Here is a 16378-nt window from a genome sequence, read left to right as displayed (position 1 = left end):
AGTCACGGGCCTGGAGTTCATAGTAGGTTATTAGCATATACAACATACAGCTGAACATCAAATCCTTGATTTCAATGGCTGCTTCACAACCTGGGCCATGTGGGTCCTCACCTCCACTACCAACTTTTCTGATCTGTGCAGATTGGAGTTATCCTTACAACACATTCTCCTCTTCCAGAATCACCGTGGTGTCAACATAAGAGTATTTACGGTCACCACACCTTCCATCCAACAGTTTCCACACCCTTTTTCCTATCAACCCCCTCCCAGTTCATGTCTCCTCACTCCCATTGTACACCATTCTCTGCCAATACACCCACTGGACTCTTCCTGCTGCTTCAGTTACACAGTTCATTTCTGGCTGGAGAGAGTGGTCATGGTGCATGATGCTCAGTATGTGACAGTATTACATTGTTTGATTTTGCCTAACAGCTTTCCTTCCATCCCACAACCCAGTGATGTTTATTTTGTTATTACTCACTGTCTGTTCGTTATCTTCCTTCCTGTGTATTTTAATTGCTTTCCAAACTGAAATTGCTCTGATGTCCAAGCAACACTGAACCAACAGTCTCGTCTACACTCAACACACCACTGTGTGACAATGTGGGTGGTCAGGGCAGTATCTCTGCCAGCTGATGGTCATAATTATTCCTATTGATCACATTTCTTCCCTCGTCTTTCTCTGTTGTTGTGTGTTATTTTCCTCTTCTACCTGTGCCACACTAATTTGCGAATGTTGCCTTAACCAATTTCCCCCACCCCTTCTCTTTCTCCTCACTTATCCCACCCTGCACATATTCCCATACTTCATCTGTTCTGCCACTTTTACTACGTTTTTTATGAATTTGTGTCTTTTTATGTATCTGTATGTATTTTTACTTGTCGTTTTGTTATTCCGTCTTCCCTCACAACTGCTACACCTTCATTTGCCCATTTCCTAAATCATTTCCTGTTTCTCCAATGCCATCCCTGCCTCAGTGGATCCCTTTTCTATGTTTCTGCACCAGTTCAGAAGAGTATTCCTTCTCCTAGCTAAAATAATCATAAATCTTGTTCTTTAAATCTGCTTAAAGCATGAATCCCCAATGGCCTAGCTGGATTCCACCCTTCCTTTCACAATGACCTTCACCTTTCCAGTTTCTGCCAACCCTGTCCCTCGCAAACCTGGTCTGCGAAAACACATCCATGACCCAGGAATCCCAGAACTTTTTCTGCTCCCTCTGTAAGATACTGCTGCTCTGTAATCCCTACTACATACATCCCATCTCTGAGTCCCGTGTTCTTCAGCACCTGGAAGAGCATTCTAGATACCACCTCCATAAGTTATTCAGCCTGCTGACATCCTACTGCTGCCTTGAGGCACCATTATCCAGTCCCTATCCTACCCATAGTGTTCCTCCTCATCAACCTCTCATAACACCTGCCTAACTGACGTTTTCAACTTGCTGCTTCCCCAAAACTTTCTACCAATACTCGACTAAATCCAGAGCTGAAACATTCCCAGAATACTGTTGTTAACATCTCCACCAAAATCTCAGCCCCACAGAAGTTTGTCCTATCCAGAGGCCTGACATTTAGCCTCATACCCAAGGTTAACCATTTTGGACTTATAAAACATCTACTTCCCTTCTCCTAACCCCTGCAATAGAAACGCTTCTCTGCCACTAGTCCCTCCATCCAAAGCCAACCTAATTCCAACAATGAACCCCACCTCTTCTAGTTCATACCATCATCCAGCTGTGATCCTCTCCCCTCACCCCCACGTAACCACCCCCTGGTCACGTTCCAGCAATTTCTTACCTCCAACTTGGGCCTCGCTGTCCTTCCTCAAGACCCTTCCTAAGAACACTTAAGCTTCCAGAAGAAGAAAGGACAGCCATACACAGCCTCGGAACAGATACCGACCTGATCATTCTACCTGTAGACAAAGGTTCCACTACTGTCATTATGAATTCCCGTGATTACCTGGCAGAAGACCTTAGCCAGATGTCTGAGTCCACTGCCTATAAACTCCGTCATAGTGATCTCATTCCAGAAGTATAACATAAAATTTCCCTCCTCATACAACACAACCCCACATACATGCTTTCTACATGCTCCCCAAAATCTGCAAACCCAACACTCCTGGAATTGCTATTGTAGCTGGATATTGTGCTCGTTCTGAAAACATTTCGGCCCTCATTGCCCAATACTTCCAACCAGTTGCCCGAAATGTAGCCTCCCATGTCAAGTATAAGAACCACTTAATTCACAGACTCTCAGCCAACCCCATCCCTTCACCTCCTGTGTCCATACTCTTGCCACTTCCATATACACGAACATACACTGTGTCCATTGTGTTGCAACTGTTGAACACTACCTTTCCCCGCATCGTTGAGGCTACAAACCCAGTTCCTCATGCCTCGTACACCTTAACAACTTAATTGTAACAGAATACTACTACTCCTTTGAAGTTTAGGTATACAAACAAATCTGTGGCACAGCCATGGGCACCCAAATGGTACCCCTTGTTGGCCACCTTTTATGGGTCATGTAGAGGAAACCTTCCTAGCCTTCCAAAATTCCAAACACCTTGTTTTCATGATCTGATCCTGTTTAACTCGGTGTGCAACATTCCTGGATGTTGACTTTTTCATCTGTGATGGTTCCATCCACACCTCTGCCCACATTAAATTCACCAACCGTCAACAGTATCTGCATTTCAACAGCTGCCATCCATTCAATACCAAAAGATCCCTCCCATACAGCCTGGCCATCCAGGTATGTTATATCTGCAGCGACAAGAACTCCCTTGCCCAGTATGCTGAGGGTCTCTCAAAGGCTTTCGTAGACAGACACTATCCCCCACACTTAATCCGCAAACGATTTCCCAAGTCATTCTCACACACTCCCAAATTTCCCACCACCCCCAAGAACCAGCTACGAAGGAGCACTCATCTCGTCACCCTAATACCACTGGGACTGGAACAGTTGGACCACATCCTTTGTCAGGGCATTGATTACCTATCATGATGCCCTAAACTGAGGGACATCCTACACAAAATCCTTCCCACCTCTCATGAAGTGGTGTTCAATCATACACAAGGAAGTATTCTGATAACCTGTGCTTGTTGAACCTGTCTGGTGTCTAGTACAGACCTATGAGTCCCCATTCTGTGAGGTGGTTTCTCTGGAAATAGTTTTCTGTGGTTGTCTGTAAATAACTCACATGAAACAAAAACTTTTAGAATCCATACTCGGGAAGGCCAGTACCAATTTTTATCTGTATCATGTAGGTAGATGCTTTTTGTCATTAAAAAATCACACATTGTTGTCAGAAATGACAAAAAATGAGGTACTGTATTCTCACAGTAAAGAATTATAAATCTATTTTTAATTGTACTTCAGATGTTTACCATGATTTTATATATGAATTGTTATACCTAACTGCAGCAAAACTTTCATCCAAAGTTGGTGTTTCTGAAATGTAGTTATCTCCTAGGTTTTTTCAGTGCGATGAAATGAATATTGTATAGGATGTAGAACATCCAAAATGCACATGAGGTGATGAACTGCAGCTATAGGGGAAGATTCTCATCTGCTCGACGTCTTTGATGTTTGTCTGTCTTGTGTTCCTTTGAGTGTGTGTGATGAGGATTATTGAGAATGTTCCTCTGAACATTCAAATTACCAATTTGCTAAAAATTTTGGTTTTCATTCTTCTAACAGACAAGTTGCACCTGTAAAGCCAACTATTAAGACAGTTATTTATGGTGCTACAGTCACATTCATGGAGTTAAATGAGCACAATTATTGTGAAAAGGGTTTTGCACTTGTCACCCTTTGGTGTGTAGCACTTTGTCAGTGTCCTCTGTGTAAGTTACCCCCCTCCCATTTTAGTACAGGACATTTTAGTCAGGAGTAAAAGATGTATCATAAATTTAATGTAAATACTTCTGGAGCCATGCCCAAATGAGGGCTGCCCTGCCAAAGATCCTCCCACCTTTCCTGAAGGGATATTCCACCATCCACCCAACCTACACAATGTCCTGACCCATTGTGACAGTGACCTGCTTTATTTCTTAATTGATTGTCCTCAGTGTCAATGTACTGCGTTGCTACATTGGCTGACATATGGGTTTGTAATTTCGACACTGACTACTGTAAATAATGTAGCAGACAGGTGCACAGTTGCATTTCATGGTTCTTTACTTTCACTGTTCGCAACCCCCCCCCCCCCCCCCCCCCCCCCCCCAACCACCAAATAATATACAGCTATATGGCCAGTGTGCTATTGTTTAACTTTCAAAAAGCCTCATTAATAGTTCTCAGGCAAACACCCACATACTGCTACAATAGATTACTGTTGAACACCTACAAGCAGTAAAAATCTAACCACACATTTCACAGTCTGTCATTGGTTTAACACACTGCATAATTGTTAAACTTATTCCACAGTTAAGTTGATGCATTGTTGTTGTTGTTTCAGCCAACACAGGTTCTTGTCTGAAACTTGGCCGTGGACTGACTGACTCGGGACCAGAAATCGGGCCCTTATATAGCCTTACAGTAATAGTTTCTGAAACTACACATTGTTCAAAGTTTAATTTGCAGAAATTACAATTAAAACTTAATTCATTAAATTAACTGAATACATCAAAAAATTGGTTCTTTTTTTGTAGTTTCTTCTACTAAAAGGGTTAAGCTGAATTATTTGTTTAAATCATGAAATTAACATATATAGTTACACAAACAATACTTTTGACAAAACTGTTAATTACTTTGGAATTAAGGGCTGGCTTCGCTAACATGTTTTCAAATAGAGCCAGATAGATCCTTCAAGAATACTGTTAGTTGTTCCTCCAAATGTTTATAATTAGTACAGAATTTATATTTATTTGTAAGTCAGCAATAGAATTTAAGTTACGAAGCAATTGCTGATCTCGCTCTGTAATGAAAGATACTAACTAGTAATAGTGAAAATAATTTAGAAAATAAATGACATACATAAAATTAAGCACAAAATTAGACCTGGTGTTATATTCTTTAGAACTGAGGCCCAATCTTTCTCATCTAGGCCCAATCTTTCTCATCTATGAAAATGTAGATTATACTCATGTATGTTAAGGGTAATTAATTCATAATGAAAAAGGAATTTTAAGGAGACAGATGGCAAAACAAGAGGGGAAGTAAAAATATCCCAGCTTGTTTAGTCACACTCCCACTCTCAACTCCCAACCACAGGAATCATAGCCTTGTGGAAGACCCAGATGCAAATCCTACCAGATTCACCCACCCTGCACATCCCACTCAAGCCCTGACACAGTCATAGCCTATACCATCAAAAGCAAGACCACCTGTGGGAGCTGCCGTGCCATAACTAGCTCTGCTGCAAGTACTGTATAGCATTTTATGTGGACATGACCACCAAGCAACTTTTCACCAGAATGAATGGCTGCTGCCAAATTGGTCAAGGACAAAGTTAACCATGCACTGACACGGCACTCTGCTGTAACACTTCTGGTTTCCATCTCCACTAACCCACTGTCCCCACACACTCTGCCCAACAGTTTCCCCTTTCTCTGTCCTATTACGCCTTCAAATCCGTGCCTTAGTCATCTCCATAGTGCACCACACCTCACAGCCTTCAGTAACTGTGTGTGTCGAATGCCTGGCCTGTGTACGTGCCCTGCCGTGTGTGTGTGTGTGTGTGTGTGTGTGTGTGTGTGTGTGTGTGTGCCCACACCCACACACACACACACACACATACACACACTGCCTGGACAAAGGGTATACAGTGAAACCTCTTTATAATGTCCCTCCATATAATGTTTTCCTCTATGTTACGTCCGTTTTTTTCGGTCCCGACTAAAAGCCCATATAAACAATGTTAAATTTTCCTCTTTACTGCGTTTCTTCTGTATTACAGTTCCCTCCATGTAACGCTCATATTTTTGGAACACTGGTCAATTATTTACCTCTTTGTAACGTTTAAGTGACTGGATGTAGACGCATCGTTTTCCGTTATGTGGTTTTTTGCACTGGCTCGGGAAGCCCGCGCTCAGCATATATGTCAGCGGCAAAACCCGGTCACGTGACATGTGACGCACATTCTGCTTGCGATCTTTTTGGCGCCATTTCAGTCGATGCTTTGTATTAGTACTTAGTAGCGTGTGTGTCTTCGGTATAACGTTTTTTTAAAGCTTTCATCAGTGGACATGGGTGAAAAGCGGAAGAATATTTCTCTGGAAGAGAAGGTTTCTATTATTAAAAAAGTGGAGGCATCTCCTGGCGTGAGTCGCGTGGAGCTAGCGAAGCAATTGGGACTGGCCCCTTCAACACTCAACACTATCATGAAAAACAGATCGTCGATAATAGAAGGGTTTGAGAATTGTGGAAATTCGAAACGTATACGTTTGAAACAATCCACTTACGACGAAATGGAGAAAGTTTTATTAACCTGGTTTCAGCAAGCACGTGCTGCAAACATTCCTATAAACGGAACTATTTTGAAGGAGAAGGCGCTTCAAATATCACTTCAGCTAGGAATGGACAATTTTAAGGCGTCCAATGGATGGATTGATAAATTTTGACAGCGTCATGGTGTTGTGTACAAATCGGAATGTGGAGAAAGTAAAAGTGTGGACGAACCAACTGTAGCTCAGTGGATACAGAATCTCCCTAATCTGATACAGGGCTACAAACTGTGTGACATTTATAACGCTGACGAAACCGGCATGTTTTTCAATTTAATGCCGGATAAGACATTTACTTTTCGTGGGGAAAATTGCCATGGCGGTAAGAAGAGCAAGGAACGTCTTACCGTTTTGTTGTGTACAAACGCTGATGGCAGTGAAAAACTGAAACCTTTGGTTATCGGGAAGCCAAAAAATCCGAGGTGCTTCAAAAACATTTCCACATTTCCGTGCAAATATACAAACAATGCCAAGGCATGGATGACGAGTGAAATATTTTTGCGTTTTCTAAGAGAATTTGACGCCAAAATGGGGAGTGCTGCAAGAAAAGTGCTGCTGTTTGTGGATAGATGTGCGGCACATCCACCAGACGTACCCTTTCTGAGAAATGTTAAAGTAATTTTCCTGCCACCCAACTGCACCAGCCGTCTGCAACCTTTGGACTTGGGCATAATACACACCCTTAAGGTTAAATATAGGACAGCCCTTGTAAAAAAGGCCTCGAATTTGATGGATCAAAGGCAACCGGGGAGCCAGCAAAGCTCACAGCTGAAACTGAACATTTTACAGGCAATAAATTTAATTATGTACTCGTGGAGGGAAGTAAGTGCTGAAACTATTAAAAACTGTTTCACAAAAGCGGGATTCTGTGAGAATGAGATGGCAGCTCCTGTGGAAGAAGTTGCAAGTGATTTGCAAGAGTTTCACCAATTAATAGGCAGTGATTCTGTCACTTTTGAGGACTTTGTGGCTGTGGATGACAACGTGGCAACCACAGGAGTACAAAGTATTGAGGAGCTGACTGCAGAGAGAAGTTTGGAGAGTAATAGTGGTAGTGAAAGTGACAGTGACAAGGAAGATGACCCTGTGCCCTCATATACTAAGGCAGCTGAAGCCTTTGAAACATTCAGGAGGTACATGATGGCCCATAGACTTGAGGACAGAACAGTAGTTCAACTTGCTCATTTGGAGCAAGAAATGATTGCCATAGAGTCTAGGAGAAACAGAAAACAAGCAAGCCTGCTTGAATATTTTAAAAAATCATAGGTATGTTATTTTCAGATTGCTTAGGTTCCTAGAGTTTTGTGCAAATTTAAGTTCCATTTGATAATTCAATTATTGAAGTAATTTTTTTGTATCTAATTCTTTTTTAATCTGTCCCATTTACTGTGTTTTTATGTAATATGTTCAGTATATCATAAACAAAATTTGGCTCATATTCTATAATTGGGTCAACTGAAAAATGGGATACCACCTGTCAGCTTTGGAGAATGATGTCAATCTTAAGAATCTGTTATAACTTTTTACTGTACAAACTGATCAATTTACTTTCACCCATCCACCTACCGAGCCCCATGTTTTAATTAAAAAACTAATCAGTTGATACATTGATAATTTGCAATGAATATCATATGTTATGAAAATTTAAAACGTCATCTATTTGTCAAAGCTGATTAGTGGTATCCTGATCTTCAGTAATGCCCTATAATTATTATTTGGAAGCCTTCCTCTGTATAGTGTTTTCCTCTGTATAGTGTTCAGAATTTGTGGTCCCTTGAAAAACGTTATATAGAGGTTTCACTGTATTCTGAAAGCTAGCTTATCTCGTCTGTTGATGACTCATCACTCCTACTATTAGGTAAATCATCATAAATTTAGGTTGATACAGTGTGTAAACACTGGCAGAATACTTGTCTGCCTCATTGATCTGGTAGGATGGAGAGCTTAATGTTTATTGGTAGAATTGTAGGCCATCTATGTGCTTATTATGCATGCAGATAAAAGGCAAACAGTGATATTTCAGATAGTTACCACAATTACAGAGGTAGAAAGGCTGATCATGCTTATCTTCAATGGTGCAATTACAAACTGGCGGTAGAAATATGGTAGAAATGTTTTAAGTAGAAAGCAATAATTGTAACTTTTTAAGTAGAAAATAATAGTGACTTTCGAAGCTATACATTCCTCCTTTTAGGAGGGGGGAGGGGGGGGGGGGGGAGAGAGAGAGAGAGAGAGAGAGAGAGAGAGAGAGAGAGAGAGAGCGGGGGGGGGGGGGGGGGGTGTTGTGTGAGTGAAGTGGGAGGAAAAGGGGAAGGGCTCTTACACCTTAGTGCGAGGACTGAGTGACCTGAATTCACTCCCCTGTCCAATCCTTTCTGAACTTCAACCAGTCACCCCTCCTTCCCTGAGGAAGGAGTGTATAGTTCTAATAGCAAGACATACTGCTTCCCATATTAAGTGTTTATATTAGGAATATTGAGAGTTGTGCCTCCTGAAGGTTAAGTACTGACCAGTTTTCCTGTCTCTTTACAAAATTAAACAATGGAAAATCCAGGCTGGAATGTAACAATACCAGAGAAGGAAAGTTGCTACTCACCATAAGGAAAGTTGCTACTCACCATATAGCAGAGATGCTGAGTCCCGATAGGTGCAATAAAAAGATTCACACACTCTTAGCTTTCAGCCATTAAGGCCTTTGTTAGCAGTGCGCGCTGCGCGCCCACACACACACACACACACACACACACACACACACACACGCAACTTGCACACACATCTGCAGTCTCAGAGAGCTGAAACTACACTGCGAGCAGCAGCACCAGTGCATGATGGGAGTGGCGACTGGGTGTGGGTAAGGAGGAGGCTGGGGTGGGGAGGGGGAGGGATAGAATGGTGGGAGTGGCAGACAGTGAAGTGTTGCAGTTTAGACGGAGGGCACTCCCTCTCTCCGCCCAAGTCTCCTCCTTACCCCCACCCAGTCGCCACTCCCATCATGCACTGGTGCTGCTGCTTGCAGTGTAGTTTCAGCTCTGAGACTGCAGGTGTGTGTGTGTGTGTGTGTGTGTGTGTGTGTGTGTGTGTGTGTGAGAATCTTTTTATTGTGCCTATCGCGACTCAGCATCTCCGCTATATGGTGAGTAGCGACTTTCCTTCTCTGGTTTTGCAATTTTAATAAGCTTTTTTAATTTAATTTTCAGATTGTATGTGGTGGCTTTCAGATGTACTTACGATTTAATTAAATGTAATACACAGTTCACACAATCAGTATTCTAGAAAATAAAAATTTGTTGTATGGATGCTATTAACATTTAGTTTTGTATCCTGCCTACCCTAGAACGTGGATTATTTATGTAATGAGAAGAGAGTTGTAATTTTTTTGCATAGTTCTGAAAATAATGCACAAAAGTGTATTATTATGCATGCATCATTACCAGTGAAAAGAGAAAATCAAATACCTCTTCTTTCAGATCCAAATTAGAAGCCTTTATTATTGGGGGCCATCCTTTGATTTTCTATTGCAATCAAGATCCACACAGTTGCATTTAGTGTAAAGGGAATGGAAAATCTGTAAAATTGAAATAGGATATTCCTTAAATATCTTCCTATTAAAAGTGCAGGTGATTGATACTATATAACTGCTGCTCAGATCAGCCCATAAGCAGAACTTAAGGTATATTTGTGTTCTATTACTTTTAGGATACTTTTTGCTTGGATCAGGTAATGTGTCCATGTCTTTGAATTACTTATAAATGGTACTCACAATGCTTAGATATTGTAATTGTGTGTTGTCAGTTCTTAATATGTGATTATTGCTTTTTCACAAACCAGGTACTGCAAGTATCGACGTGGCATACCCATTACTCTTAGTATTCTGTTTGAAAGTATTGCGAGACGCCTGGGTGTGAGGTGTGAACCAGTTAGTTTTCCTGCACATTTCTTATTGCGATGGAGAGATCATTATGGGTCAGTATTGTGTTTTATATTCTGCGACTAGTTAAAATGTCATATTAACATCAGTGGTGATATTACATTGATTATTGTGGAGTCACTTTAATGTGAAGATTTTGTGTTGGCTAGTGTTGGTTGTGTTAGATATCAGTATAATTGAGCTGGCACTAGGTTGTTTGTGGTATTGCAAAACTCAACAAGCAGTTGCTGTAGGCATTACTGAACGCTTTGTATTGGCCATTGCTTGTTCCCGTTGTTTTCAATGAGTGAAAAGGCTGCTGTAGCTATATGGAACATTGTAAGCAACTCTCTCTCTCTCTCTCTCTCTCTCTCTCTCTCTTTGTGTGGTGTGTGTGGTGTGTGTGTGTGTGTGTGTGTGTGTGTGTGTGTGTGTGTGTGGTGTGTGTGTGGGGGGGGGGGGGGGGGGGGGGGGGGGATGATCTAGAATATGTACATGTGTGTGTGTGTGTATACATAGATGTTGTAAAGTGCCTGCTTAGTCCTCCACTACAGTGAGTTTTTCTGACGGAATCTGTTGTTTGTATTCCACTTTGGATATCACAGTACCAAATAATATGAATATGGTTTGACATTCTTGCATTGTGGGTCTGGGACTGTTGGTAATTTGGATTTTTACAGAACTGATACTGCACCAGATGGTGGTAGCCCAGTCTATTACATAGATGTCTTCAATGGTGGACAGTTCCTCACAAAGCGCAGCTGCCCTCGGTACTCATCAGACGTCCCCTGTCCCATGGGAGGACTTACCTTTCAAGCTGCTACTGCTCAACAGGTCTGTTAAATCAACTGTTGATTATTGCTAGCCATCAGCATACACGATATAAATGCTGCTGCCTCTGTATAATACAGGCATAAAATAATAAGAGTGTTCAAAGCAGGTTTCTTTAATACCTGAATTAATTGACATTTCCTGAAGTACTTGATACATTTAGATACACTGGTATGCTCTCTAGGGCTTGCAAATATTCTTTTAGCTGCATTTCATATTCCTGACATTTTAATCTCCAGAATCTTCTTATGTAGTGAACAAGGTGCGAGGCTTAGTTTTAAATAAGATCTAGAACATATGACTTCCAGTTTCATTCCTGTCAGCATTTAACATAGTCATTAATTTTCTAATTATGAGAATATTGAAGGGCAATGTATTTTAATTGTTAAAAATTATACAAAAGCAAAGATCTCACAAAATATTTTTTATTCATGACAACTGGTTTAAACTGTCATAGCTGTCAACTTCAGGACTTAATTTTTTTTTTTTTTTTTTTTTTTTTTTTTTTTTTTTTTTTTTTTTTTTTTTTTTTTTTTTAGTAGGCCTAAAACATTTTCACTTTATGCTGGACCCCGAACAAGATGTGAAGTTGATAATACTCAGCACCAGTCTGTCATTGCTAAAATATTGAAAAAACACACAGCACGTTGTCCAGCAGGCCGTGTCCATTGTACATATTTCTCACAGATACTTGTACTTGATACAAATATGGTACACAATAGTACATCTGTTTACATATGCTGGACACATACTAAACAGTGCAAATACACTTTAATGGCCTACAATAGCACATCTGTTTACATACGCAGGACACATACTGAACAGTGCAGATCACTTTAAATGGCGTATAGGCCATTTATTGTGGATTTGCACTGTTTAGTATGTGTCCAGTGTATGTAAACAGATGTGATATTGTGTGCAGTATTTGTATTGTGTGCAGTATTTGTATTGTGTGCAGTATTTGTATTGTGTGCAGTATTTGTATTGTGTGCAGTATTTGTATTGTGTGCAGTATTTGTATTGTGTGCAGTATTTGTATTGTGTGCAGTATTTGTATTGTGTGCAGTATTTGTATTGTGTGCAGTACTTGTATTGTGTGCAGTACTTGTATTGTGTGCAGTACTTGTATTGTGTGCAGTACTTGTATTGTGTGCAGTACTTGTATTGTGTAACAAGCATCTGTGAGCAATATGTATATGGACATGGCCCTCTGGACAATGTGCTATGTGTTTTTAATATTTTAGCAGTGACAGACGTTTTTAATGTACTGTGTTTTATCCACTTGACTTCTTGTGCATGAGATTGTGTAAAATGAAAATGTTTTACTAAAAAAAGTTAAGGCCTGAAGATACAGATAAGACTTTTGAAACCAGTTGTCTTAAATAAAAATATTTTGTGCTATCTTGGCTTTTGAATCGTTTTTTAACAATTGAAGATATTCTGTTCTGTTTATTGATTTTTCTCATGCATTACTTTTACTTGTGGATGAAGCATTTTGCAGTAGTTAATTTATTTTATTTATATTTATTTATTACTTTTATTGCATACAGTCACCAACTGGTGACTTTTGCAAATGTCATAGCATTTTTATACAATTTTTGTGCCAACAGTAGGAATTTGCAATTCAGACATCTGAATTGCAAAAGTCTCTTACGGGTGATGCACTTGGCAATATATGGTGCAGTACTTTATAATGCAACATGCAGTTGTTACATAGTATATGTATTTGAATTTGCAAGAGTTAGGCCTACATTTAAGAATAGCTACATTTTAATATCAGTATTCATTCAATGAGTACAAACATTTGAGAGTTGAGAATGATTTGAATTCCCTTTTGAATACTTTACCTCTGTGGCGTCTTATAGCACTTGGCAGTTTGTTAAACCACATGTGGCCACTAATCCAAGGACTATGATCTGTTGTCTTCAGTTTAGTTCTGTTTCTGAAGAAGCAATCTTTTTGTCTTGTGGTATGGGTATGCACACCAGAGCACTTGGTTTCGTTATTTTTATGGTCCACAAAGAATGTTATTAATTTGTACAGACACAAGGAATGTACTGTTAAATATTTATGTTGTACAAAGGTTTCCCTACGTGAATCTCTGTATCCTAGTCGATGCATGGTCCTGATTGCTCTTTTCTGCAGTGTTAGGATTCTGTTCATGTGTCTAACAGCAGCACATCCCCATACCTCTATTCCATAATTAATATATGCAAATATTGTCCTGTAATAAGCAGTTTTTAATGTTTGTTCAGAGACAAATTTAGATTGATAATTAAGTGCAGTAAACTGCTGATTTTATTGTATACAAAATTGATATGGTCTACCCATCTAAGATTTTTGTCTAGGCATAAATCCAAAAATTTACATTTGTCAGTGTCTACTTTTTTGATGCCACTTAATAATAATTGATAATAATCGATATAGGTTTGGTATGAATTACCAAGTTTAAATGGTAATAGCTAGAATTTGCTAATGTTAACTTTTAGACCTCGATCATGGTAGTAAGTAGTTATTTGACTTAAGCCATCAGTTGCAGCCAGTGTCAAGTCATTAGTTTGTTTGCAGAACAACAAAAGTGAGGTATTATCTGAATAACTTACTAATTGGCAGTACAGAGGTGCCTCTAAATCATTAATGTAGACCAGGAAAAGGAAAGGGCCCAATACGGAGCCCTAAGGTACACCGTGTTTTACTGTTTCGTAGCTGGATTGGAAATGTTCGATCTGATCACTAATTTCATAACTCAGCTTTGTACACTGCTTACAATTGGTTAGATAAGTGATCAGTAGCTGTATGGATGTGGCATTTATATTGTAATTTTCCAGTTTGCTTAGTAGTAGCTCATGGTTCATGGAGTCAAATGCTTTAGTAAGGTCTAGAAATATCCTTGTGGTCTGCATTCCCTCATTCAGGGCATCATACACCTTATGGAGAAATACAGTAATTGCCGTAATGGTACTGTGATTGCTTTCTGAAGCCATGCTGTGTTTCTGCTAGTAAATTATTCTTTGTGAAATAATCGATAAGTTGTCAACAAAACAATTTCAAATATTTTACTGAAAATCGGTATTAGTGGTATGGGCCTGAAGTTTGATAGCTCTTCTTTCGATCCTTTATTATGCACAGGTGTAACTGTCCTTTTCTTCAATATATTTGGAAATGTGTGCTCCCTGATACTGCTGCTGATCATATGGATAATTATTCCAACTAATTCCTTATTGCATTTTTTAATTATAATACTACTCAGTCCATCCCAGCCAGATGAGGTCTTATTCTTTAACTTATTTATTATGTTTCCTATTTCGTCCACTCTCACTTCCTTAAAGTCAAAAGCAGCTTTCAGCTTAGGGTAAGGCTTTACCATCTGAGTCAGACTTGTGCTATTATCTGGATTCTCAGCTAAAGATATAAAATAATCATTAAATATATTGCAGATTTTATCTGGATCAATAATATGGTTTCCTTCATGTTGGTTTCTGTCAATTTGAGCATCTAACATCGGAGTGACTTTGCAATATCTATTTATTATATTCCGTGAAGTCTTTCCTGTATGTGTTGACTGAGCTATTTCCTTATCTAGGATCTGTCTTCTTAAATTTGAGAGCTGTTCCCGAAATTGTTTTTTAGCTTGATTGTACTTATCCTTAAATATTTGCAATTTATTTGACTTATGTAGCACACTTTGATCCTCGATATTTTGCCTGAGTTTAGTCATGTAAGCTGGAAGAGTCAGTCTGGTGTTTTTTACATTTTGGTTGTGAGTTACTACTTCCTTAATTTCTTTCACTGGGCAGCAAAAATTAAGATACTGTAAAATAATATTATAAAATTTGGCCAATTTCTATTTGGACCCTTTTTGCGGAAGAACTAGTTCCCATTCCTCAGATGCTAGTTTACTTTTAAAAGCATTGTTTTTCTCTTTAAGCATACTTTTATGTTCCATGACCTGAGTCCTTTTTTGGATGCTTGTGTGTCCATAGTCTACAAATTGACATTTGTGGTCTGAGTAGTGGAAGTCCACATTACAGCATCTAATACTATCTTTTACCTCTTTACTTAGTATTATGTAGTCTCTTCTACTTAAAGTAGACTGAGTTACTCTTGTATCTGAATTTACTGCATCCATAAGATTTTAGGAGTTAAGGGTATCTATTAGCCTCAATTATGGTTATTGTGAGATGTTGCCTCTATATTCAAGTCACCAAGTATTGTTACCTCGTTTGTGCCACAGTGTCCCACTATTTTACTAAAAATTTCTATGAAACGCCGTACCTCTGATTTTGGTGGACAATAAATCCCAATAATTTTCTGTTTCACCGTGCTCTTTCTGCAACCTTTGATATGGGGTTCAACGCCTGTCACTTCAGTCAAGTCTTAACTATTATACAGATCTATATGGTTTAATTTATTTACTTTGAGTTGCACTCTAACAAATACTGCTACACCTCCACCTTTAAGATGGTGTCTACAGTAGCTATTTCCTAGGAAATGGCCAACTAGTTTAAAGTAAATAATTTTCTCAGATTTCAGTCCATGCTCGGTTAACACAACTACATGAGGTGAATGATCATTTACAAAAGGTCTGCAAAACATTGAGCTTATTTCTAAGATAGTCCACTTGCAGTTAACCAGTGTCGAAATTTCTCAGTTAGGCTTGATTATAATGCTTGCTCAGTCAGTAAAGAGAAGTATTTCTGCTTCTTGAATATATGTTGGAAGATCTTAGATGTCGATTACTAAATTAAAGTCCCCTTTTGCAGTCTTCTCTGTGTATGAGAAGTTCTCGGGAACTATTGCAGGGATATTGATAGGATTTTCACTAATAGATAGACTGATTCACGTGAAAGGTGTGTGTGTGTGTGTGTGTGTGTGTGTGTGTGTGTGTGTGTGTGTGTGTGTGTGCTATGAAAGTGAAAATATTCAGTTACCTAACTTTGCTGTCTGAATTTTAATCATAACTTTACATAGCGGTCCAAAAACAGACTTACATCTATGACAGACATATGGCCGACAACTTGTCTAGTGTAGCGATACTAAATTGTGTGCACACGTGTGCGCGTATGCACACAATTTAGTATCCCTACACTAGACAAGTTGTCGGCCATATGTCTGTCATAGATGTAAGTCTGTTTTTGGACCGCTATGTAAAGTTATGATTAAAATTCAGACAGCAAAGTTAGGT

General features: G+C 39.3%; 1 protein-coding gene across 1 annotated transcript in view; it reads left to right on the top strand.

Moving 5' to 3' along the window:
• The window catches only part of LOC124753079 (F-box only protein 21-like), a 29159-nt gene extending 17963 nt beyond the window's left edge, over positions 1-11196 (top strand). Inside the window, exons 5-6 of the mRNA XM_047249012.1 lie at positions 10284-10418; positions 11043-11196. Coding sequence (XP_047104968.1) covers positions 10284-10322 — 39 coding nt within the window. The 3' untranslated portion in view covers positions 10323-10418; positions 11043-11196. The remainder of the gene's footprint in view (positions 1-10283; positions 10419-11042) is intronic.
• Positions 11197-16378: the final 5182 nt, after the last annotated feature.

Source organism: Schistocerca piceifrons, unplaced genomic scaffold, assembly GCF_021461385.2.
Source record: "Schistocerca piceifrons isolate TAMUIC-IGC-003096 unplaced genomic scaffold, iqSchPice1.1 HiC_scaffold_522, whole genome shotgun sequence".
Lineage (NCBI taxonomy): Eukaryota > Metazoa > Arthropoda > Insecta > Orthoptera > Acrididae > Schistocerca > Schistocerca piceifrons.
Note: the sequence above shows the minus strand (reverse complement) of the source record. Positions and strands in the feature narration are given on the sequence as shown.